Source organism: Dendrobates tinctorius, unplaced genomic scaffold, assembly GCF_039654945.1.
Source record: "Dendrobates tinctorius isolate UK_male_01 unplaced genomic scaffold, ASM3965494v1 ptg000250l, whole genome shotgun sequence".
NCBI classification, from domain to species: Eukaryota; Metazoa; Chordata; class Amphibia; order Anura; family Dendrobatidae; genus Dendrobates; species Dendrobates tinctorius.
In genome coordinates, this window is record NW_027361917.1 from 16,709,587 (window position 1) to 16,736,315 (window position 26,729).

The following is a 26,729-nucleotide window of genomic DNA, read 5'->3' on the forward strand; positions in this document are numbered from 1 at the left end:
CTACTTTTTGTAGCCTCAGGTTTTACTATACTATTATATTTCACTGTGTTATATAAAGTGACTCTTAGTTTAGCATGTCTTAAAGAGGTGTAACAACTGTAACATTCATGATCTATGATTTGGACAGATAGGGGTGCGACACCTAGCACCCTCCTGATCAGCTGCTCTAGTTGCTGGCAGCGGCCAAAACTAGTCATTCAAATCGATAGGAGGTTGATGTGCAGTACCTGGCAGCAGCCACTATCAGAAGACAGCTAACTCCGCAAGTGAGCATTTCCAGCCGGCAGCCACCTCCACTGACACTGAGAACAGCTGCTCAGTGGGGGTTCCGGGTGTCAGACCCCGACAGATCAGACATTGATGTCCTATCGAAAGAATAGGTCATCAATGCTGAAACAGTGGACAACCTCTTTAATATTCTATATATTACATGAGTGCAAGATGTTATGTCCTGCTTCTGCTATATGCATTAGCATATGCAGCTAGAATCACTGACAGCATAGTCATTTTTATTTCAATAATATCTTTACATTATACAATACATTTATAGGCTATAAAGTGTTCACTTTATTTCATTTCAGGTTTTCGGTGGTCTGGTATGGATTTTGGTAGCTTCTACTAGAGTGCTTTTCCCTATACTTCAAGGATGGGTCATGTTTGTTTCCATCACTTTATTCATATGCACAACCATTCTTCTGTTCATGTACATTGTGGGAGCTCATGGAGGAAAAGCAACTTGGACAACTCTGGTGAGATATGTGCTACTGAATGAGTCATGAAGCCTATTCTTATGTCATTGTAATTACAGCCAGTATATGTAGTCTCCGTTGCACAAAAACGTTGTGACTTCTCAAAGCTTTTACACCAGTTTCTGGTGTAACAGCTTTTATAAATTGGCTCTATAGCCTTGTAGGCATTAAAGCCCCCATAAAAATTGCACCTCTAGCCATCTAATCACTGCTTCCATTCTGCAAAAAACTGACTTTTAATCTAATATGCTACATAGAGTACTTCAAATGAAAGGAAGAATGGTATTCCTGCAAGACAAACGTAGCAAAATCCAAGGAAAACTCTATTAGTCAAAAATGAAAAATGTTTTGATGGTAGAACCATCAGTGGCACACTAACCAACGCATTTCGACGTAAGAAGCCTTAAGCATGATTGATTTCTTAAGTTGAAATGTGTTGGTTAGTGTGCCGCTGGTGGATCTACCATCACAACATTTTTAATTTTTGATTAATAAAGTTTTCCTTGAATTTTACTACGTTTGTCTCACTGGACTACGACTCCTCCTTTCATTTGAAGCTTTGCCTCTTCCAGGGCTTTCCGTGCGAGACTCCCTGCCTGCATCTTGACAATGTGGTCAGCTGATTTCTTTCTATATTTCTCTCAATATAGGGTACTTGGTGCACCATGCACCCCTTGGTTTTGCATATCCCTGCCTTCCTCAATGGTGAATAACAGCTATACCTAGCTGTCAATCACCAGTGAGGGAGGTAGATGCATGCAAAACTAGTGGGCTGAACAGTGCACTGAGCCTGTTTGTCACACCAAGTTTGATTAAACTTCAGTTTCTGCAAAATAGAGGCAGAGATTAGAGATGCAATTTTTGTAGGTGCTTTATCCCCTATCTCCTACAGTGCTATGTAATTAGTTTATAATGTCAGTTTGGTCTGACAGGCGGTCTTCAAACAAGCAGTGGATTTGTACAGAAAATCATGGGTTGGGGTTGTATCAGTGTGAGTTTAGAGAATCATTGCATACAGATACAGACTTTACCAAGATATTGGCTCAAAAGCAGTGTTGTACCTAGATCCATATGTGCCCCGATGCAAAATTTGGACCGGTGACCCCACCAGCATGTAGGTCAGTTGTATGAGCCCTTATAATAATGTACCCCATCCAGGACTCTAACCTGTCATAATATCCTCCATCTAATAACAATGACACCTATTCTGGCCACTTCCTATAATAATGTTGTCTGTCCTGCATCCCATCCGGGTATATTTCCCCCTTCTTGGACCACATCCTTTATTAATATCTCTTGTCCTGGCCCCTTCCTGCAAAAATGTCTCTCATCCTGGGCCTCATCTTGTAATAATATGCTCCATCCTGTAATAATGTCTTCCATCCTTGTCCCATCCTGTAATAATGTCCCCCATGCTCAACCCATCCTGCAATAATGTCCCCTGTCATGGCTGCTATCTTCCCCCCATCCAATAATAATGTTCCCCATCACGGCCCCTATCTTTCCCCCACCCTGTAATAATGTCCTCCATCATGGCCCCTTGCTGTAATAATAGCCCTCATCTTGGCCCCTTCCTGTAGCAATGTCCCCTGGAAACAGGCGTTTGGAATTCAAGCAGCTGAGCTTATAAGTGAAGAATAAGTACTCGTTGAAGTTAAAAAAACCTTTCAGTTTTAGGCTTGATTTTTTTTTAGATTTTTTTTTTTTGCATCTGACACTACCTAAGCCTCAAATCAAGGTGTGTTTTTCACTGTACATTTTTATTGTACAACATTAGTAGAGGACTAAGAGTGAGGCTTTTTTGGCAAAGGGATAAAATGTCTGGAACATGAAAAAAGAATGTTCTTATGTAAGACACACCTAAAAGAAGCTGATTAGGTTGGTATGGCACTGAATGATTCACTACCGTAGCTTTGAACAATATGCATCTTATAAAGAAGACACAAAATAAGGGAATAAAAATGTCACTTGACAGGTTTGTTCAGCCCTTCCTTTCAGTGCACAATAGACTGTATCTGCAGTTTTGTAAGACAGCAGTACACAGCGTGTACATAAGTAAGTGTCAACGGTTAAGCTCATAAACTCCCCTATAGCATATTATATGTTCTGAAGAATGCTAAAAATAAGGATTAAAACTTAAAACATCTTTTACTCTTTCACTGTGCAAAAAGTTAACCAAATAAATCATCACAAAATAAATACAGTATATAGTTATGAAAATGAGAAAGAATGTAAATATAAAACAAACACTAAAAAATTAAATAAAAATGAAAAAACCCTCTAACATAAAAAATATATAGTATGTATGATAGAAAAAGTTAAAATCAATCCTACTAACCTGCTGTTACGTCTCCTGGAGTGGACCCTCTGGGTTGTGATACCAACCTTCCTGAGCGAGCTGACCTAATGCAACCACCCCCTATACAGGGAGATTCAGGAGCAGACCCGGGGGGGGGGGTAAAGTACCACGACTTCTGGTACCAGGAGGCCGGCTCGAAGGAGACTAAGAAAGTTACAAAAAAAAGGGGAGCACACTGGGTTCCGGAGAGAGTAGAGTGCACACTGCGAAGCACGCTTGGTACAGGAGAGCACAGAGTGTGCACTGGGACGCACGCTGGATACAGGGGAGCGCAGAGCGCACACTGGGAAGCACGCTGGATACAGGAGAGCGCAAAGCGCACACAGGGAAGCACGCTGGATAAAAGAGAGCGCAGAGCGCACACAGGGAAGCACGCTGGATAAAAGAGAGCACAGAGCGCACACAGGGAAGCACGCTGGATTCAGGAAAGAGCAGAGCACACACTGAGAAGCGTGCTGGATACGAAGAGCAGGGTGCGCATAGGGAAGCACACTGGGACCTGAATATCAGAAGAGCACCCGTGCTTGAACCTAAACTGGCCCGGAACAGATGCTGAAGTAATAATCAGGTGGTTCCTCAAGGAGGAAGCAGCCTGATATACCTGTTGCAGCAGCATGTGAGAGAGGACTTCCGGGTCAGGCCGCATAAGGAACGAATATGATCCTCTACGTGCTCGCCAAGTCGGAAGCTGAGGAGAAACCCCCGGGTAGCCTGGTCAGTGGCACTCCGAGGAGTGAGAGACGTTCCCCCCGGGCCGGTGGGCAGATGGCGCCGTAACACCTGTCTATATCATCAGTAGCATAACTAGCAATTGCTAACAGCAGTCACACTCACCATATATTAGTCTCGGACATAATATATACACTACCGTTCAAAAGTTTAGGGTCACTTCGAAATTTCCTTATTTTTGAAAGAAAAGCACAGTTTTTTCAAATGAAGCTAACATTAAATGATTCAGAAATACACTCTATACATTGTTAATGTGGTAAATGACTATTCTAGCTGCAAACGTCTGGGGTGTAATGCAAAATCTTCATAGGTGTATAGAGGCCCATTTCCAACAACCATCACTCCAGTGTTCTTATGGTACTTTGTGTTTGCTAACTGTGTGAGAAGGCTAATGGATGGTTAGAATACCCTTGAAAACCCTTGTGCAAGTATGTTAGCACAGCTGAAAAGAGTTTGGCTGATTAGAGAAGCTATAAACCTGACCTTCCTTTGAGCTAGTTGAGAATCTGGAGCATTACATTTGTTGGTTCCATTAAACTCTCAAAATGGCAGGAAAAAAAGAACTTTCATGTGAAACTTGACATTGCCAAGAAACTGAAGATTTCCTACAACTGTGTGTACTTTCCCATCAAAGGAGAGCACAAACAGGCCCCGCTGCACAACTGAGCAACAAGACAAGTACATTAGAGTCTGTAGTTTGAGAAATTGATGCTTCATAGGTCCTCAACTGGCAGTTTCGTTAATTAGTACACGCAAAACACCAGTGTCAACGTCTACAGTGAAGAGGCGACTTCGGGATGCTGGCCTTCAGGGCAGAGTGGCAAAGAAAAAGCCTGGCTTAGACTGGCTAATAAAAGGAAAAGATTAATATGGGCAAAAGAACACAGACATTGGACAGAGGAAGATTGGAAAAAAGTGTTATGGACAGACGAATCCAAGTTTGAGGTGTTTGGATCACACAGAAGAACATTTGTGAGACGCAGAACAACTGAAAAGATGCTGGAAGAGTGCCTGACGCCATCTGTCAAGCATGGTGGAGGTAATGTGATGGTCTAGGTTGCTTTGGTGCTGGTAAAGTGGGAGATTTGTACAAGGTATGAGGGATTTTGAATAAGGAAGGCTATCACTCCATTTTGCAACGCCATGCCATACCCTGTGGACAGAGCTTGATTAAAGCAAATTTCATCCTACAACAGGACAATGACCCAAAGCACACCTCCAAATTATTCAAGAACTATTTAGGGAAGAAGCAGGCAGCTGGTATTCTATCTGTAATGGAGTGGCCAGCGGATTCGCCAGATCTCAACCCCATTGAGCTGTTGTGGGAGCAGCTTGACCGTATAGTATGCAAATAGTGCTCATCAAGCCAAACCAACTTGTGGGAGGGGCTTCTGGAAGCATGGTGACATTTCTCCAGATTATTTCAGCAAATTAACTGCTAGAATGCCAAAGGTCTGCAATGCTGCAATTGCTGCAAAGGGAGCATTCTTTGAGGAAAGCAAAGTTTCAAGGAGAAAAATATTATTTCCAATAAAAATCTTTTTTTCGAACCTTGTCAATGTCTGAACTAGATTCAGGAACACTGATGTCCCAGCTTATGATCGGTGCTTCATTCTGATTGGCGCGATCGACGATTACATCGAACGCACCAGTCACAGGGTACAGCCGCGGTGTGACTTCTCTGTGACCTGGCTGTGCCCTGGCTGTTACCTGCCTAGGATTGGAGCTGTAAGAGAACCGATTCTAGGCTGGTGCTTGGCAATGCCAGCGTCACCAGGGCCACTTCTGGGCCCTGTCTTTGGTACGATCGATGATGACATTGATTGCACCAAAGACAGGGCACAGAAGTGGTGTGATCGCTCAGTGACCTGTCTGTGATCGCACTGCAGGTCCTCATATTGAGAAACAAGTCAAAACCTTCATAACTATTAAATGTGGTCGGGAAATAGTTAAATAACCATCGTAATTCCCCCACCCATTAATAAGGACAGATAAAATAATAGTGGAGTACTCCAAATATCATATAATTCAAGAAAAAAATTTGTGTAACCATAAACCACAATAGGATGTAGAGAAAATATAAATCTTTATTAATACAATTTAAAAGTAATATCACACATATATAAACACATAATAGAGGTAGATATAAAAGGAAAAATCCCAGTGTAGCGCAGACTCAAGCCCCCCTACATGAAGAATGGCAGCGACAAAAAAAGTCCTATACTGCCGATATGAAGCATAAACTGGACAATCAGGCCTACTATGCTTAATATCAAAAGGCCAAAATCTATATATGCCTAAGGCATCCAAGTATAATGTAAAGCATAAAGCCCAGAGTGTTATGAATAATTCTAGATCAAACAGATACTACATCAATTAGATCTGGGATCATACCCAGTACCTGTAATGTTCATGCCACTTACCCATAGGGGATATAAATTGCAGGGAGGATACTGCGCTCGACCCCGACGCGCGTTTCGCCTCGGCTTTCTCAAGGGGAGAAAGCCGAGGTGAAACGCGCATCGGGGTCGAGCGCAGTATCCTCCCTGCAATTTATATCCCCTATGGGTAAGTGGCATGAACATTACAGGTACTGGGTATGATCCCAGATCTAATTGATGTAGTATCTGTTTGATCTAGAATTATTCATAACACTCTGGGCTTTATGCTTTACATTATACTTGGATGCCTTAGGCATATATAGATATTGGCCTTTTGATATTAAGCATAGTAGGCCTGATTGTCCAGTTTATGCTTCATATCGGCAGTATAGGACTTTTTTTGTCGCTGCCATTCTACATGTAGGGGGGCTTGAGTCTGCGCTACACTGGGATTTTTCATTTTATATCTACCTCTATTATGTGTTTATATATGTGTGATATTACTTTTAAATTGTATTAATAAAGATTTATATTTTCTCTACATCCTATTGTGGTTTATGGTTACTCAAATTTTTTTCTTGAATTATATGCAGGTCCTCATAGTAGCTGAGGATTTCTACAGAGCAGTCACGCTATCGGATTGTTGCAGTGCTTGGTCTTGTGGTGCCACAGAAGCCTGTGATGCCACAATCCCTCACTGCTGAAGAACAAAGAACAGAGAAGAAAGAAGACAGGACAGAAGAAAGAAGACCGAATAGAGAAGAGAGAAGACAAGCCATCTGTAACAAGATCCCTGTCTCATCTCTCCTCCACCCCAATCCCCTTCTACCCCCTTCCCCCCTCTTTTTACCCCCTTTCATTGTCTCCCCCTTCCAGAAGAAGGAAGAGTGAAGATGGAAGAAAGAAAAGAGACAACAACTGTAAGGCTATGTGTATACTTTGCGGATTTGCTTGTGGAAATTTCTGTGCAGTTTCTGCCTCTATTGGCAGAAAATGCAGTTGAAATTCCTTGTGGTTTTGATGCGTTTTGATACGGATTTTCATGCAGATTTGTATGCGTTTTACGGCAATGCTGAGTAAGAAAGTTCTCACAGTAGTGCTGTGAGAGCACCGGAGCTGATCAGCTGATGTACTTCGGTGAACTCTCACGGCAGTGATACACTATGTGAGGGATTACCTCCTGTCAGTGTATCGCCGGAGGCCGGGTAGAGCCGTCACATCTCCCGATGTGACTGTTCTACACGTGAGATCACATTGGAACAATCTGGATTACCTGGTCTATGGTGGATATGGAGTATATGTTGGTTTATCATCTTACATTATTTCTAGGAGACGAGGGTGTAGGGGATTTGCTGTGAGGTGAGTACTAAATGGTTTTTATTTTTATGTGAATATGTATGTAATTTAACTTTCTTTTAACTGTGAGCACAGGCGCTGGCAGATGATACTACTCTCCCATCAGTGGCACCTGCTGTCACTGTTATCAGTGACAGCAAACATAGCTCGATGGGAGCAGTAGTATCATCAGCCCACGCCTGCTTTTTTACTGCAGGTCACCCCTGTGGGTCACAGTCAGCTGCTGGATCACGCTGACATCTGCCAGCATGATCCCGCAGCACTGTGACCGACAGTACCGGCCGTAGCATTACCGCGGTTGACAGTCACAGCTGCGGGGTCATGCTGACATGTGACAGCAAGACACCACAGTGCTGTAACCAACAGTACCAATGGTAGCATTACCGCACGCATTCTCCGCTCACACTCTATTCCTCCTTCTGACATTTCCTTTTCTGCGGCATTTTTGGCAGCACATCTGCAGCAAATCTGCAAACCTTTTTACACCTGCGGTTTTTCTGTGGATTTGACTGACTCAATGGAAGTCAATGGGTGCAGAAAAACTGCAGATCCGCAAAAAGAATTGACATGCTGCAGAAAATAAAGTGCTGCAAATAAGGCTGGAAATATCCGCAGCATATGTACAGCAATTGAGGAATGCCATTGATTAACATTGCTTAAGTAATCACTTGTGTTTTTGGAGCATTTCCTTGTGGAAAAAAAGCTGCGGAAATGCAAAAAATCTGCAACGTGTACACATAGCCTAAGTGTGTTGATCCCTGATCCCTGCCCAATCTCTCTCCTCATCCATCCATCCCAATCCCTCCATTCCCCCTCTTCCCCTTCACTCTCTTTTTACCCCCCTCAATCCCCCTTTGCACCACCTCCGAGCACACATCCAGCAGCCTCCGAGCTTTGATTAGTGACGCAATTCACTCATCAGAGCTTGTGCTTGCTGTTTTATACACTTTTCTTTTTCACCACCCTTTATGCCACCCCGTGCACACAACCAGCAGCTGCCAACGAGATTTGATTAGTGACGCAGTTCACTCATCAGCACTCGTTCCTGCTGTTTTGCACACTTATCTTTTTCACCCCTCTTTGCGCCACCCCGTGCCCACATCCAGAAGCCACCGAGCTTTGATTAATGTCGCAGTTCTCTCATCAGAGCTTGTGCCTGCTGCTTTTCACACTTTTCTTTTTCACCCCCTTTGTGCCACCTCTGTGAACATATCCAGCAGCCGCCGAGCTCTGATTAGTGACACAGTTCACTTATCGAGCTCGTGCCTGCTGTTTTACACTTTTCTTTTCATTTACTTTTTTTTTCTCCTTGTTTGCTTCTTTTTTTCTTTTATCTTTCTTTTCAAAGAAAAAAGTTTACACCAAACACACTATCAAATCACATACACAATTAAATAAAATACTGACACAATCACCACATACATAACAAAAGTCATCTCGCTTGTCTCAAAAATGCTATTCAGTGGAGGAGGCATATGCTTTCCTTACCTCTGACACTGAGAGCGAGAGAAAGGATCCCACATTTCTTTATTTTTCAGATTTGTCCTCCTTGTCCTCTTCCTCCTCCTCAGGTGCTGCTGACCTGCCACAAAGATGTCCCAGGACAGAAGGTGAAGCAGCTTACCCCATTCTAGAAAATGAATCAGTGCCCCCATTACTGACCCCGTATGGGCCTCGCCCCTCTGAAAATTATATGCCACTGATTCCTGGTTTTGTGACACAATCAGAAATCAACTTTGACACTACCAGCCTCACAGAACTAGACTTTTTCAAAGTCTTTTGGTGGGCCAAACTAATTTGTACGCTCATCAATTTTTGCCACAAAACCACGATTCATCATTTTCTAACTGGTGTCCTGTAGACGCAGTTGAAATGATGCAGTTTTGGGGCCTGGTCCTTCACATGGATTTCCTGAAGAATCCGGAACTTCATCAATATTGAAGTGTTGATGTTTTATACAACACTCCAGTGTTCTGAATGGTCATGGCCCGGACACGTTTTGACTATGAGGCCATCCTCAAATTCCTGCATTATACCGATAATGCACGATGTCCTCCCCGAGATGACCCCAACTTTGACCATCTGGTGAAGGTTTGCTGAAGTGTACATGCCCCAAAGGGACATCTGTGTGGATGAGTCACTAATTAATTTCAAAGGGAGGCTCAAATTCCGTCAGTACCTGCCCAGTAAGCAGGCCAGGTATGGAATTAAACTCTATAAGCTGTGTGAGAGTAGCTCAGGGTACACCCCAAGGATTAGAGTTTATGAAGTGAAGGACACCCAGAATGAATCCCTGAATGCCCCCCTGTCCTGGGAGTGAGTGGGAAAATTGTGTAGAATTTGGTTTCACCTACTGTTGGATAAAGGTTATCACCTCTACGCAGATAACTTTTATACCAGCATACCACTCTTCAAGTCTCTCTCTGCGCGAAGTACCGTAGCCTGCAGTACTGTCCACAAAAATCAGAGAGGCCTTCCAAAAATGCTAATTAGGCAGATGCACAAAAGGGGTAACAGCAGAGCCCAATGTAGCGACCACATGCTAATAGTCAGTTACAAGGACTAGAGGGATGTCTTTCTCTTGACCACCATACACGGTGATGGCAGCACCCTCAGCGCTGTACGAGGGACCTCTGCACAGGTCATCAAACCGGACTGTATACTGGGGTACAACAAAAACATGGGGGGGCGTTGATCTCAATGATCAAATCCTCCAGCTGTACAGTGCTTTGAGAAAGGCCAAGGTGTGGTATAAGAAGCTGGCCGTGCACATCGTACAGATGGCAATGCTCAATACTTTCCTTCTGTCACGATGTGCATGCCAGACCACTACGCCATACTTTTAGTTCCATGAGGTATTGATCAAGGCCTTAATCTTTGGAGATCAGGAAGGAGCGGGTCCCAGTACTTCCAGAACTGAAGGTGCTCGTATCGTACCAGGTCAACATTTCCCAGGGGAGGTCCCTCAAAGTGGAAAAAAGGTAAGTCGCAAAAGAGGTGCCAAGTGTGTTACAGAAGGGGAATGCGCAAGGACACCATTTATCAATGCGACGCCTGCTCCAAAAAACTTGGCTTGTGTATGAAAGAATGCTTCAGACTGTACGACACATCCATGGACTACTAAATTCATTTCTAACTTACGCAACTGACATATGACAACCTGACAAACACTACACAGCTCGCATATGCCAGTGCATTATAGAAATTGCATACCAGGAAACAGTAGAATAGTTAAAAAAAGGGGCACTTGTTGGGCATTGCCACTGTTTAGGCACATCTAGATAAGTTCCTTAGGAGGTCTAGTTTCCAAAATGGGGTCACTTGTGGGGGGTTTCTACTGTTTAGGCAAATCAGGGGCTCTGCAAACGCAACATGATACCAACACACCATTCCATCAAAGTCTGCATTCCAAAACGTCACTACTTCCCTTCCGATCCTTGACGTGTGCCCAAACAATAGTTTTCTCTCACATATTGGGTACTCAGGACAAATTTCACAACTTTTGGGGTCCAATTTCATTTTTGTGGAAAAAAAATATTTATTTTCACGGCTTTGTGTTAAACTTTAGTGAAACACTTGGGGGTTCAAAGTGCTCATCAAACATCTAGATAAGTTCCTTGGGGGGATCTAGTTTCCAAAATGGGGTCACTTGTGGGGGGTTTCCACTGTTTATTCAAAGTGGCGTCCTATCTCAATTCCAGCCAATTTTGTGTTCAAATAGTCACACTGCGCTCTTTCTCTTCCGAGCTCTGCCGTGCACCTAAACAGTGGTTTTTCCCCATATATTGGGTATTGGCATGTTCAGGAGAAATTGCATTACAAATTTTGGGGTTCAAAACCAAAAGAACAGAGCGCAAATGATAGTGCACACACAGAATATAGCAGGAATAAAAAGGGCTTTATTAATACAAAAATGCCAAACAGACAGAAAGTCACAATTAAAAACAATTAAAACCATGTGTGGAGTGATAACCAAAACAAATGGTGAGCAGGCGAGTGAAAGAGAAAATACTTTCTTTTATATAAGAATATTGTAAACCATAAAGATTATAGAAAATACAGCACTCAAGTGGGTACTAATTGTCAATAATAACAAAAATATATAAATATAAAAAATGGACTCACAGGAGGAGTAATACAACAATTACCACATCGCATTAAGCTGCATTGAATAGTTATCATATATATCAATATTCATGTGACCAACCATTAACCAAATAGCAATAGCAATAGAATCACTCATTCATGCTCCTTTGAGTAGTATTCTCGTCATGAGAGTCCTATCCTATCATAAATCACCAATGCATCTAGTCATAATTACCCAGTGTAGGTTCTCAAAGCCTGCTCTGCCCAATTTTGGGGTTCATTTTTTCCTTTTACCTTTGTGAAAATAAAAAAAATAGTCTAAAGTTACATTTTAGTGAAAAAAGTTAAATTTTCATTTACTCCTTTCACATTTCATTAATTCCTGTGAAGCACCTGAAGGGTTATTATCAATGTGGTTTTGATCAGCTTGAGGGGTGCAATTTTTAGAATGGTGTCACTTTTGGGTATTTTCTGTCATATAGACCCCTGAAAGTGGCTTTAAATGTGAGATGGTCCCTAAAAAAATGGTTTTGTTAATTTTGTTGTAAAAATGAGAAATCGATGGTCAAATTTTAACCCTTATAACTTCCTAACGAAAAAAAATTTGTTTAAAAAATTGTGCTGATGTAAATTAGACATGTGGGAAATGTTATGTATCGAGTATTTTGATTTAAGGGTATAAAAATTCAAAGTTTGAAAATTTTCAAAATTTTTACCAAATTTCCATTTTTTACACAAATAAATGCAAGTTATATCAAAGAAATTGTACCACTAACGTGAACAGCAATATGTCATGAAAAAAACTCTCAGAAGCACCAGGATCTGTTGAAGCGTTCTAGAGTTATGACTTCATAAAGAGACAGTGGTCAGAATTGGCCCAGTCATTAACGTGCAAACTACCCTTGGGAGTAAAGGGTTTAACTGCCATGTTTTTGTTCAGTAAAAGTTTTTTTTTTGACTTGTGGTCTTCCCCATTGAACTGTCCAACATCTGGTCCTGGCCAGCATTATACAGCCACCAAGGGCATAGTGCCCCCATAGCACAAGACCACAGACTCAGCCAAGAACCCCACCTTCATGTAACATGCCGGACATGTTCTTGTTAGCAAATTTTGGCTTAGAGGGCAAGCACAAAGCAGTGTTTCATGATAAGCAGCCTATACTTATTGGCTCTGATTCATTAAAGGGGTGGTTCGAAACTAAATTTATTTTACTCCTAAATCTCTAGCTTTTTAATGTCACAATCTGATCTTTTTTCTAATATACTTTAAATTAAAATACCCTATCCTTCCTTTGCTACTCTAACTGCTTTACTTTTTTCTACTACTTCCTCTTTGATGGTACATCATTTGAGAATCTCAGCGCATGTTTGGATACTCAAATGAATTGTGATCAGGGGACAGAGGTTGAGGTCACTGCCACAGCCTTTGCCTCCTCCATGAAATGAAGCATCATCTGATGGATGCTCAGTAGATTCCTGTCACTGTGCACTGTTCTTCTTAGTGCACAGTTACAATTGGCTCTCTCACCGGCTCTGATTTGAAGTGACGAGCCGGCAACAGAGCGCACTGTGATTGCACATCGTAAGTAAAGAATTAGTGAGCAGAGACCAGTGCCGCCTCCACAAGTCAGATAAGAGATTCACAGGCCTCCCGTCTAGCTGCCAAGCACCATTGAACAGTACACTTGACCAGAGTCCTACATATCGATCCGCTCATCTCTAGTGATATCCTATTTTTTTAGTAGACTTTGATACATTTAAAAATGTGGTGCAAGTCTTGTTTAACCCCTTCTCGACCTTAGATGTATCCATACGTCCAGGTCGCCTGGCACTTAATGACTTTGGACGTATGAATACATCATGGCAATTTTGCATGCACAAACTCCTTTCTCACATTTGTCGATGACTACTCCAGGTATACAGTCACCTACCTGCTTCACAGTAAGGATAAAGTTCCACAGAAACTTGAAGGATATCTTGCTGTAGTGTTTAACAAATTTGGAAGAAACCCAAAAGCCATGCGTGCAGATAATGGAACCGAATATACAAGTGGTAAGGTGCAAACCATTTTGAAAAAGGATGGAATCGTGTTCCAGACTACCATCCCATACATTCAGAACACATGACACATGCACAGAAAATGATCAGGTCAGTAAGACCCTGTTCACACTACCCAAGAACTAAGACACAGAAAAAATACACAGTATGACAAATGTGCATAAATACTCTGCTGTAAAATATATGTAACAGTAAGCAGCAAGTGCAGGGTAGTTTGTTGATACGTTCTTTTGCAAAAAAATGTACACTAAGCCACTCCTCCACGTCACGGTATACCCTTCTCGGAGCAGTCCTATCTAATATATTTAAAACCTGAACATGTGAACAATACCTTCATGAGCAGGGTTCAGAAAGGTGCTGCCCGGTATGGGCTCGCTGGGCAAAATGGTTTTTTATGTGCATGTCCCAAAGGAGAGAGGCGGGGATCTCCCAAAGCTTGCATAAGCAAGAAATCAATAGATTCAGAACACATGACACATGCACAGAAAATGATCAGGTCAGTAAGACCCTGTTCACACCACCCAAGAACTAAGACACAGAAAAAACACACAGTATGACAAATGTGCTTAAATACTCTGCTGTAAAATATATGTAACAGTAAGCAGCAAGTGCTAGTAAAAGATGTTAACAAAACCAGGGTATTTTGTTGATACTTTTTTTGCACTACCATCCCATACAACCCAGAACAAATTGGCATTGCAGAGAGAAAGAACCGTACTCTGTGTTAAAGTGGAAGAAGTATGTTGTTTGATGTGAATCTACCTACAACGTATTGGGGAGAAGCCTTCATGACAGCTTGCTATCTTCAAAACAGAGTGCCAGGTGAAGCCAAAAGTTAAACTCCATATGAGCTATGGAACTGCGAGAAGCCTAACCTGAAGCACCTCAGAATATTTGCAAGCAAAACGTTTATGCATGTTCCCAAAGAAAAACATTTCAAATGGGAATTACATGCAAAGCAAGGAGTCCTGGTGGGCTATAGTGAAACTCAAACGTGTTACAGAACCCTGCACCCAGAGATCAACACAGTTACAATCAGCAGAGATGTCGTGATTGATGAAAACTCTGTATCGCTCAAACTCCATGAAGTTACACCAGTTATTCAACCTAAGAAGCAAGAACAAGAATCTCAATCACCAAACCCAGATGCCGAAAATGAAAACAGTGAAGTGTGGTAAGTTCTGAAGCCACCAAGGAAGAAACAGAAGAACCAAGTCATCCTCCAGTGATTAAATCAGAAAGGCCCAACAAAGGTATCCCAGCTAGACGCCTTTCTTTTATGGTCAGAATACTTCCTGAACCAGAGCCACAGTCATGGCAAGAGATGCAAGAACTGCCTGTTCACAAGAAGCAGAAGTGGATAAATGCCGCTAATGAGGAGATGGAGTCCCTTCACCAACTCCAGAAATGTGAGCTTACTGAGCTACCACAAGGAAAAAGAGCTAACAAATGTAAGTGGGTCTCCAAAAACAAATATGACTTAGAAGGTAAAGTTCACCGGTTTAAGGCAAGATTGGTGGCAAAAGGGTACTCTCAAAAGTATAGTGAAGATTATGATACTACATTTTCTCCAGTTGCAAAGCAAACCACATTCAGAACTTTAATATCTGTAGCTGCAGTTCAACAAATGACAGTGAAACATTTTGACATGAAAACAGCCTTCCTACATGGTGACATTGAAGAAGAATTGTACATGATCCAACCTGAGGGTTGTATTAAAAAGGGTGAAGAACTCCGTTTGTTAAATGCAAAAATCTCTCTATGGACTTAAGCAGTCGTCAAGAGCTTAGAACTCGAAAATGAACAAAGTTTTCATGGATGACGGATTTAAAAGATCTCAAGCTGATCCATGTTTATATGCAAAAAAAGGAAGCAAAGGAGTGGATGTATGTTCTCTTATATGTAGACGATATAATATGTCTCATCAAGATGAAAAGGAAATTGCAAAGCTAGGTTGAAATTTTCAACCAGCACTTTGAGACTAAGGACCTTAGAAATGTGACATATTATTTGTGAATCCAAATCCAGAGAGAGGAATATGGGAGTTTTCTTCTCAACCAAAGTTCTAAAATTTCCGCAATACTAAACCAGTTTGGAATGTCAGAAGCCAAAGGTGCATCAACACCAATGGATCCGTCCTACTAAGAGTTGGAAGGAGAAGAAGATCTGCTACCCAGCAATGAGAGTTAGAGACAAGCAGTGGGGGCACTTCTGTATATAGCAAGCACAACTTGTCTGGATCTCACAGCCACAGTTGGAATTCTCTGCCAATGTGTAAGCAAGCCACCCCAAAGAAACTGGAATGCAATTAAGACAATTCTTCAATGTCTTAAAGAAACTCAAAGGTTAAATCTTAAGATATTTGCATCAGGATATCTCACTCTCAGAGGTTATGTGGATACAGATTGGGCTGGAGATTCAAATGATCGGAAATCCACAAGTGGCTACTTGATCAAGTTAGAAGAAAACTCAATTTCTTGTTCCAGCAGAAAACAAGTGCCAGTTGCATTATCTTCTACAGAAGCAGAATATATGCTGCTTATGCAAGTCTAGAAGTAATTTGGTTGAAACAACTTTTGGAAGATTTCGACAAGCCATTAGCGCAACTAACAGTTACAGTATCTACAAGGACAACCAAGGATGCATTAAACTTGCCAGCAGTGAGAAGATTAGTGCAAGGACTAAGCACATTGAGGTAAAATATCACCACTTATGTGACTTAATGGAACATGGTGTACTCGAGTTTAACATAGTAACATAGTATTTAAGGTTGAAGGGAGACTTTAAGTCCATCTAGTTAAACCCATACCCTAACATGTTGATCCACAGGAAGGAAAAAAAAAACATGCAGCAAACACTAAGCTCCACATTGGGGAAAAAATACCTTCCCGACTCCACATACAGCAATCAGACTAGTTCCCTGGATCAACCCCTATCAAGGAATCTATTATATATACCCTGTAACATTATACTTTTCAAGAAAGGCATCCAGTCCCATCTTAAATTTTAGTAGTGAATCACTCATTACAACATCATACAGCAGCGAGTTCCATAGTCTCACAGCTCTTACAGTAAAGAATCTGCATCTGTGATTAAACCTTCTTTCCTCCAGACATAGCGAATGCCCCATTGTCCCCATCAGAGGTCTAAGAGTAAAAAGATTATTAGAAAGGTCTTTATACTGTCCCCTATATTTATACATTGTAATAAGATCACCCCGAAGCCTTCGTTTTTCCAAACTAAATAACCGCAAGTGTAATAACCTGTCTTGGTTTGGCAGACCCCCCAGTGCTCTAATAGCCTTTGTTGCTCTTCTCTGCACCCGCTCTAGTTCAGCTATGTCTTTCTTATACACCGGAGACCAGAAATATACACAGTATTCTAAGTGTGGTTGCACTATTGACTTGTATAGGGGTAAAATTATGTTCTTCTCATGAGCATCTATGACTCTTTTAATGCATCCCATTATTTTATTTGCCTTTGCAGCAGCTGCCTGACACTGGCCACTAAATTTGAGTTTGTCGTCCACCCATACACCCAGGTCTTTTTCAGTGACAATTTTGCCCAATGTTTTACAATTAAGCACATAATTATACATCTTATTTCTTCTGCCCAAGTGCATGACCTTACATTTATCCCCAATAAACCAAACATTTGCCATTTATCAGCCCAAACTTCTAATTTACATAAATCTTCCTGTAATATTAAATTGTCCTCCTCTGTATTGATTACCCTGCAGAGTTTAGTGTCATCTGCAAATATTGAAATTCTACTTTGTATGCCCCCTACAAGGTCATTAATAAATATGTTAAAAAGAAGCGGGCCCAACATCGACTACTGCGGTACCCCACTGCTAACCGTGACCCAGTCCGAGTGTGCTTCATTAATGACCACCCTTTGCTTCCTATCCCTGAGCCAGCTCTTAACCCACTTACACATATTTTTCACTATCACCATTGCTCTCATTTTATACACTCACTGGCCACTTTATTAGGTACACCTGTCCAACTGTGTGTTAAGACTTAATTTCTAATCAGCCAATCACATGGTGGCAACTCAGTGCATTTAGGCATGTAGACATGGTCAAGACAATCTCCTGCAGTTCAAACCGAGCATCAGTATGGGGAAGAAAGGTGATTTGAGTGCCTTTGAACGTGGCATGATTGTTGGTGCCAGAAGGGCTGGTCTGAGAATTTCAGAAACTGCTGATCTACTGGGATTTTCACGCACAACCATCTCTAGGGTTTACAGAGAATGGTCCGAAAAAGAAAAAAAATCCAGTGAGCGGCAGTTCTGTGGCCGGAAATGCCATGTTGATGCCAGAGGTCAGAGGAGAATGGGCAGACTGGTTCGAGCTGATAGAAAGGCAACAGTGACTCAAATTGCCACCCGTTACAACCAAGGTAGGCAGAAGAGCATCTCTGAACGCACAGTGCGTCGAACTTTGAGGCAGATGGGCTACAGCAGCAGAAGACCACACTGGGTACCACTCCTCTCAGCTAAGAACAGGAAACTGAGGCTACAATTTGCACAAGCTCATCGAAATTGGACAGTAGAAGATTGGAAAAACGTTGCCTGGTCTGATGAGTCTCGATTTCTGCTGCAACATTCGGATGGTAGGGTCAGAATTTGGCGTAAACAACATGAAAGCATGGATCCATCCTGCCTTGTATCAACGGTTCAGGCTGGTGGTGGTGGTGTCATGGTGTGGGGAATTTTTTCTGGGCACTCTTTGGGCCCCTTGGTACCAATTGAGCATCGTTGCAACGCCACAGCCTACCTGAGTATTGTTGCTGACCATGTCCATCCCTTTATGACCACAATGTACCCAACATCTGATGGCTACTTTCAGCAGGATAATGCGCCATGTCATAAAGCTCGAATCATCTCAGATTGGTTTCTTGAACATGACAATGAGTTTACTGTACTCAAATGGCCTCCTCAGTCACCAGATCTCAATCCAATAGAGCATCTTTGGGATGTGGTGGAACGGGAGATTCGCATCAGGGATGTGCAGCCGACAAATCTGCGCCAACTGTGTGATGCCATCATGTCAATATGGTCCAAAATCTCTGAGGAATGCTTCCAGCACCTTGTTGAATCTCTGCCACGAAGAATTGAGGCAGTTCTGAAGGCAAAAGGGGGTCCAACCCCATACTAGCATGGTGTACCTAATAAAGTGGCCAGTGAGTGTATATCAACCTTTTGAAAAGTCCATATACACCACGTCCACTGCGCTTCCTTGGTCCAGTCTGGAACTTACCTCTTCATGGAACCTTATGAGATTATTCTGACAGGAACGGTCCCTCGTAAACCCATGATGATATTGGGTCATGAGGTTATTCTTCTTCAGATACTCCAGTATAGCATCTCTTAGAAAATCCTCAAGGATTTTACTCACAGAAAAAGTTAAGCTTACTGGCCTATAATTTCCAAGTTCAGTTTTTATCCCCTTTTTGAAAATTGGCACCAAATTTGCTATACACCAGTCCTGTGATACAGACCCTGTTATTATGGAATCTTTAAAGATTAAAAATAATGGTCTGTCTATGACTGTACTTAATTCCTGCAGTATTCGGGGGTGTATCCCATCCAGGCCTGGGGATTTGTCAACTTTAGTGATTTTTAGACGCCGCCGTATTTCCGGCTGGGTTAAGCAGGTGACATTAAGGCTAAGTGCCCACGTTGTAGAAATGCTGCGGAATTTTCCGCAGCATTTCCGCAACTCCCTGCCGTGGGTAAAATGCATGCGGAATTCGCATGCATTTTCACGCAAAACACCAGCGTTTTGCAAGCATTTTTAGCTTGCGGAATGCTTGTGCTTTCCAAGCGATTTGAAGCATCGCTTGGAAAAGTGATTGACTGGTTGATCTGCCTATGCAGCATCAGTAGTAAAAGATAGGATGTTAAAAATAATAAAAAAAATAAAAATATGTCTATTCTCACCTTCTCATGGCCCCCGATCTCCTCAGCGGCGCTCCCGGTACGTTCCGTTCCCAGGGATGCTTTGCGCGAAGGACCTTTGTGATGTCATGCTCGTGAGACCGCGACATCATCTCAAGGGATAGAAGATGCTGGCAGCGTGGCTGAGAGGCGGGAAGGACTCCGGGGGCAAACAGAGGGTATAAATATATCCCGATTTTTTTATTTTAATTCTATTTTTAACAGGATTATAGTACCCAGGGCATGGAGGAGAGTCTTCTCTCCTCCAGACCCTGGGTACCATCCGCACATGAAGAGCTCACTTTACACATGGTGGGCATAGCCACATGCGTAAAGTGAGCATTTCAATGCAATCCTATGGCGGCGGAATTGCCGCGATTCCGCAAAACTAATGGACATACTGCAGATTTTTCCGCTATGCGATTCCGAAGCGGAAAAATCCGCAGCATTGGCACAGCAACTGTGGAATCCCATAGGATTGCATGGGATGCATTTTGTTAGCATTTTTAAGCATTTCCGCTGCAGAAAAAAGTAGCGGAAACGCTTAAAAAACACAATGTGGGCACACAGCCTTAATGGAGAATTTCTGTTATCACTGATCATGTTATCCTTCATGGGATTTTCTTGTGTAAATACTGTTGAAAAAAGTCATTTAGCATATTGGCTTTTTCCTCATCCTCATCCACCATTTCACCCAGACTACTGTATTTTTAAGGTGGCCAACACTATTATTTTTTAGTTTCTTACTATTTATGTAATTAGAGAATATTTTGGGATTATTTTTACTTTCTCTGGCAATGAGTCTCTCTGTCTCAATCTTTGCTGCCTTGATTTATTTGCACTTTACAGAATTTATTTACCGTATATACTCATGTATAAGCTGAGATTTTCAGCCCATTTTTTGGGCTGAAAGTTCCCCTCTCGGCTTATACGCAAGTCATATACCAGGGGGATCGGTGGGGGAGGGGGAGCGGGGGTGTCAGAGATCATACTCACCCTCTGCAGCCCCCCTGCTTGCTCCATGTTTTCGGCGCTGCTGGGCTCTTCCTGCTTCAGCGGTCACGTGGTACCGCTCATTAAACTCAAGAATATGTGCATATACATGAGTTTAATGAGCGGTACCACGTGACCGCTGAAGCAGGAAGAGCAGCGCCGAGAACATGGAACAAGCAGGGGGGCTGCGCTGCAGAGACGAGCGCCAGGACCAGGTGAGTATGAACGGGGGGGGGCATATTCACTTGTCCCTGCACGTCGCTCTGCTGTCTTGCGTCCTCTGCAGTGACATTCAGGTCAGAGGGCGCGATCGCGCCCTCTGCCTGCACAGTCACTGCAGAGCCTGCAACGCTGATAGCAGGGGGCAGCGACGGAGGTGTGTATACAGTTTATTTTGGGAAACGGAGGCAGCGGCAGCAGCAGCAGCAACATGATGGGGCCACACACTGTGCAGCAAAACTGGGGCCACTCACTGTGCAGCATAACTGGGGCCATTCACTGTGCAGCATAACTGGGGCCACTCACTGTGCAGCATAACTGGGGCCACTCACTGTGCAGCATAACTGGGGCCACTAACTGTGCAGCATAACTGGGGCCACTTACTGTGCAGCATAACTGGGTCCACTAACTGTGCAGCATAACTGGGGCCACTCACTGTGCAGCATAACTGGGGCCACTCACTGTGCAGCATAACTGGGGTCACTCACTGTGCAGCATTATCTTGGGCCACTCACTGCGCAGCATTATCTGGGGCCACTCTGTTATGATTGGGTCACCGAGGAGGAGAGCAAGCCCAAGCTAAGTCACTGAAAACCAGAGAGGTTGGTAACTAAGCGGATTGCAGACCCCTAATCCTATCCACACAACTAGCAGTAGCCGTGAAGCGTACCTACGATGATCCTAGATGCCTCGGCACAGCCGGATAGCTAACTAAGCCTAAAACAAGAAATAGGAAATATAAACTGCCCCAGAGCAGACCCCAAAAGAATAGATAGCTCCCAAACATATATTGTTGGTGAGACAAGATGAAAACACGTACGCAGCAAGGAAAATAGACTGAGCAAATGATGGGGCCCACACTGACTAGACAGGACAGGAAAGACACTGTCTGCAATCAAGCAAAACACCCTGCAAAAAGTCCAACACGTCTGATGCAAAAAACACTGAAGTCGCACAACTTCGCCCACTATATCAGCACTCTGGTATATTCTGAAAGCAGAGCAAAAAGAGGCCAATCTAATAAGGGACAAAAACAAACTGGCACAAGCAGTAACATATGGACGGTGATTCAGCACAGCCCCAGCCAGAGCTGGCTGACCAGCACAAAACTGATATAGACAAAACCAGATCAAATGCAACAGAATAGCAATTGAACACTTAGCTGAGCATGCAGGCACTGAGCTGGAAACATCAGACCTCAGGAGGCAAAAAGAAAATCACCAGCAGGGATAGAGGGAGTCGGCTGTCTTAAATTCTTAAATCCCAATCTGAAACCCCAGATCTCCAATCGTTGACCTCATTATCAGGTGGCAAGCCTCTGTTAATCAGATCAGCTCCCTTACCTCCAGTAACCACCAGAGGGAGCCCAGAAAGAGAACTCGCAACCCCTCTGTCAATCTGACCAGCTCCACTACCCTCAGTAATAACCAGAGGGAGGCCAGAAAGTGAACTCACAACAGTACCCCCCCTTGAGGAGGGGTCATCGAACCCTCATCCATGCCACCAGGCCGATCAGGATTGGCCCGGTGAAAAGCACAAACCAATCTTTCGGCATGAATGTCAGAAGCAGAGACCCAAGAATTATCCTCCTGGCCATAACCCTTCCATTTGACCAAGTACTGGAGTCTCCATCTAGCCAAATGAGAATCCAATATTTTCTCTACCTCATATTCCACATTGCCTTTAACCAATACAGGGTCAGGAGGCGCCACCATAGGAACTACTGGCTCCACAAACCTCTTCAACAAAGATTTATGAAACACGTTATGGATCTTAAATGTAACTGGAAGAGCCAATCGAAAAGAAACAGTATTAAGGATCTCCAAAATCTTATAAGGTCCAATGAATATTGGCTTGAATTTTGGAGACGCAACCTTCATAGGAATATTCTTTGACGACAACCAAACCATATCACCCACTTTATATCGGGGACCAATGGTCCTATGCCGGTTGGAAAACCGTTGGGCTTTTTCCTGAGAGAGGGACAACTTATCCACCACTTGGTCCCAAATCTGCTGCATTCTCTCTACCACAGTGTCCACACTTGGGCAGGTCAAAGATTCCACCTGCCCTGAAGAAAATCGAGGATGAAACCCAAAGTTACAGAAAAAGGGCGACATCAAAGTGGCAGAACTAGCTCTATTGTTTAGTGCGAATTCAGCCAAGGGCAAAAATGAGACCCAGTCATCCTGATCTGCAGATATGAAACATCTCAAATAGGACTCCAAAGTCTGGTTTGTTCTCTCAGTCTGCCCATTGGTCTGAGGATGAAATGCAGAGGAGAAAGATAACTGAATTCCCAGTTTGGAACAAAAAGCTCTCCAAAATCTGGAAACGAAACTAGACTCCTCAGTCCGACACAATGTTCTCAGGAATCCCGTGCAACCGAACCACCTGTTGTAAAAACAAGGGCACCAACTCAGAAGAAGATGGCAACTTTGGGAATAGTACAAGATGGATCATCTTAGAAAATCTATCACAAATCATCCAGATAACAGTCATTCTCTGAGAGACAGGAAGATCGGAAATAAAATCCATTGAGATATGGGTTCATGGCCTCCTGGGCACCGGCAGGGGCATCAACAACCCACTAGAACGAGAACAGGGCTTGGACCGAGAACAAGTCCCACAGGACTGCACAAAATTCCTGACATCACGAGATAAGGCAGGCCACCAAAAAGACCGACTCACCAAATCTCTGGTACCAAAAATACCTGGATGACCAACCAACGCGAAGCAATGAATTTCAGACATTACGCTCTTCCTTCACTGGTCAGGGACATACAACTTTCCCATAGGGCAACGTTCGGGTTTGTCCTCCTGAAATTCCTCCAGGGCACGTCTCAAATCGGGTGAGATGGCGGAAAGAACTACACCCTCATTTAGAATGGTAGTAGGCTTGGTCACAACAAGAGAATCTGCAAAGCAGCTCCTAAACACTGAAGGACTTTACAGAGGTCTTTTCAGCTTTGACCACTGCACACCCGAAAACTCCATGCCTGCCCTCAAACTGCCTGCCCGTGTATCCTCCCACAAATGCATTACAGCCTGCCTCTGTTTGCACAGCCTCTCAACCATGTGCAAGGTGGAGTTCCATCTTGTAGCAACGTTTATGATTAGGCGGTGCTTGGGGAGGTGGAGTGATTGCTGCAGCTTCTGCATGCGACTGGAGTGTACGAGCAAGCGACGGATGTGCGAGCACAGTCTTCGCACCTTATGGAGCAGGGCTGTTAACTCAGGATAATTATTTAGGAAGCACTGCACCACCAGGTTCAAGGTGTGAGCCAGGCAAGGTATGTGTGTGAGTTTTGCAAGGGCTATGGCTGCCACAAAATTCCACCCATTATCAATGACTACCTTGCCTGGCTCAAGATTTAGACTGCCCAGCCAGGACTCAGTTTGTCGATGCAAGTAGTCGGCCAGTACCTCCGCGGTGTGTCTGCTGTCGCCCAAAGACATCATTTTTAAAACAGCCTGCTGCCGCTTACCACTAGCTGTTCGATAGTGCGACACCTCAGATGTGGATGGAGTGCTTTTGCGACTGCGCTCTGTCGATGATCTTTTGCTTCTGGAGGAGGAGGAGGGTCGAATGCCTACAGCCAACTGTTTCCTATACCGTGGGCTAGGCAGCACAGTTCCACCGCCGCTGTCCCCTGTGGAGCCTGCATCCACCACATTAACCCAATGCACAGTGATGGACATGTAACGGCTCTGGCCATGCCTACTGGACCATGCATCTGTTGTGAGGTGCACCTTTCCACTCACTGATTGTTTTAGTGCATGGATAATGCGGTCTTTCACATGCCGGTGGAGGGCAGGGATGGCTTTGCGAGAAAAGTGCCGACTGGGTAGGTCATAAGGTGGGACAGCGTAGGCCATGAGCTCTCGGTAAGCTTCGCTTTCAACCAAATGGAAGGGCATCATCTCTAATGAGATCAGTTTGGCAATGTAGGCGTTCAAAGCCAGTGTACGCGGATGAGAGGATGAGTACTTTCTTGTCCTACTGAGAGTGTCTGGTAGGGTGAGCTGGACTTGAGAGCTGCATATGGGGGAACTAGCGTTGGACCGGACGGACTGAGAAGGGGTTTGTGATGGTGAGGGTGTTGATGGCCTAGATTCAGCGTTTCCTCGCGAAAATATTGTGATTCCCTGACTGCTTTGGCCTAGCGATGACATCTCAACATTTCTTGATGGTGGTGTGCTTAGCGGTGACCTTACAGTGGGTGAAGCGATGGAGTGTTGCCGGCTACCTTCAGTTGGAGCAGGTGCACGTGTGCTACCTGAGGTTTTGTAGTCTGTCCACGCTTGCAAGTGCATGTTGGTTAAATGTCTAAGCATGCAACTGGTATTCAAATTTCTTAGATTTTTCCCTCTGCTAAAGGTCCTTCGGCACTTCTTACAGATAACCTTTGTGTCATCAGTAGGATTTTGTTCAAAAAAGTGCCACACTGCACTCTTCCTACTTTGGTACAAATGTTCAGGGCTTGCACGCTGTGCTAATTTGACCGCCTGGCCAAGCTGTCCTGCAACTCTTTTAGTTTTCTTAACAATTTTTTTGACAGCTACGGGCCTGCTGGTTAACCGCTGCGGCAATGACGATGCCTGCTGCGGATCCTTCTCCTGTTCTGACCTATTTTCACCTGCACCCTCTTCCCCCAATGGATGCCAATCTGGGTCAACAACTGGGTCATCCATGACCTCGTCTTCAATGTCATGTGCACCTTCCTCTGTACCTTCCTCTGTGTCACCGTGTAAGGTATTATAGTATGCGGGAAGGGGCACCTGAGTTTCATCAGGGTCTGATTCGGGCTCAGTAGACTGCGAGGGTAATGTAGTGCTGTGGGTCAATGTACCAGTATAATCATCTAGCAGTGGCTGTGCATCAGTGCACTCCATGTCAGATTCATCTTGGACTGGGGAATTCAGGATTTGACTTGATAACCCAGGCATGGTATGTGAAAAGAGCTCCATGAAGTAATCTGAAGTGTGTGCTGCGGCATCCTTCACTTTTGGTGTGGGTGTAGGACACAAGGAAAGGTGTTGTTCCTGACCATAAGCCTGCACTGACGACTCTGTGCTTGCAGTTGTTGTAACTTCAGAAGAGGATGCAGTAGAGCTGGAGGCTGTTTCGGCATTGTAAGCCAAAACCTGTTCCTGAAGCTCCAGCTTTAAAAGCGGTTTACCTACTCCCAGAAAAGGGAAACTTAAAGGCCTTCTTGTCCCAGACGATGACGCAGGTTCAACACCTCCTGCCTTAGCTGCTATTGTGCTTTTTCCAGAACCAGCCGATGCACCACCACCTACATAAGTACCAGCTGCGCCCCCCCGCCCACGGCCGCGGCCTCTTACACCATACTTCCTCATGTTTGGGAAAATGTACCAAAAATACCAGCAGAGAAATGGTACTGTATGAGGAGCGTACAGCTGTGTAAGGTGTATGTAAAAAGTGAAATCTCTGTATATATTTTGTGAGTCACAGACGCCCACCTAGTATGTATTTCACCGTAATCCAACAAGCAGATATATGGTACTGTATCAGAAGTGTATGCTGTATATGTTGTTGGTGAAAATGTCAATCTCCATATATGTATTTACGGAGTGTCACACACACACGCTGACTCTGTGTAGATGTGACCGTAATAAGAACACCAGATATCCGATACTGTTTGAGAATCGGACAGCCCAATACAGTGTATGGAGAAATGGAAATGTCCATATATGTAGTTACGGAGTGTCACACACACACGCTGACACTGTGTAGATGTGACCGTAATAAGAACACCAGATATCTGATACTGTTTGATAATCTGACAGCAGTCAATATGTTGTATGGAGAAATGAAAATGTCCGTATATG

At 43.6% G+C, this 26,729-nt stretch overlaps 1 protein-coding gene across 1 annotated transcript in view; it reads left to right on the forward strand.

Moving 5' to 3' along the window:
* Positions 1-26,729, forward strand: part of LOC141063457 (myelin and lymphocyte protein-like) — a 98,674-nt gene that overhangs the window by 55,782 nt on the left and 16,163 nt on the right. Inside the window, exon 2 of the mRNA XM_073557499.1 lies at positions 582-749. Within this exon, the coding sequence (XP_073413600.1) occupies positions 582-749 (168 nt within the window). The remainder of the gene's footprint in view (positions 1-581; positions 750-26,729) is intronic.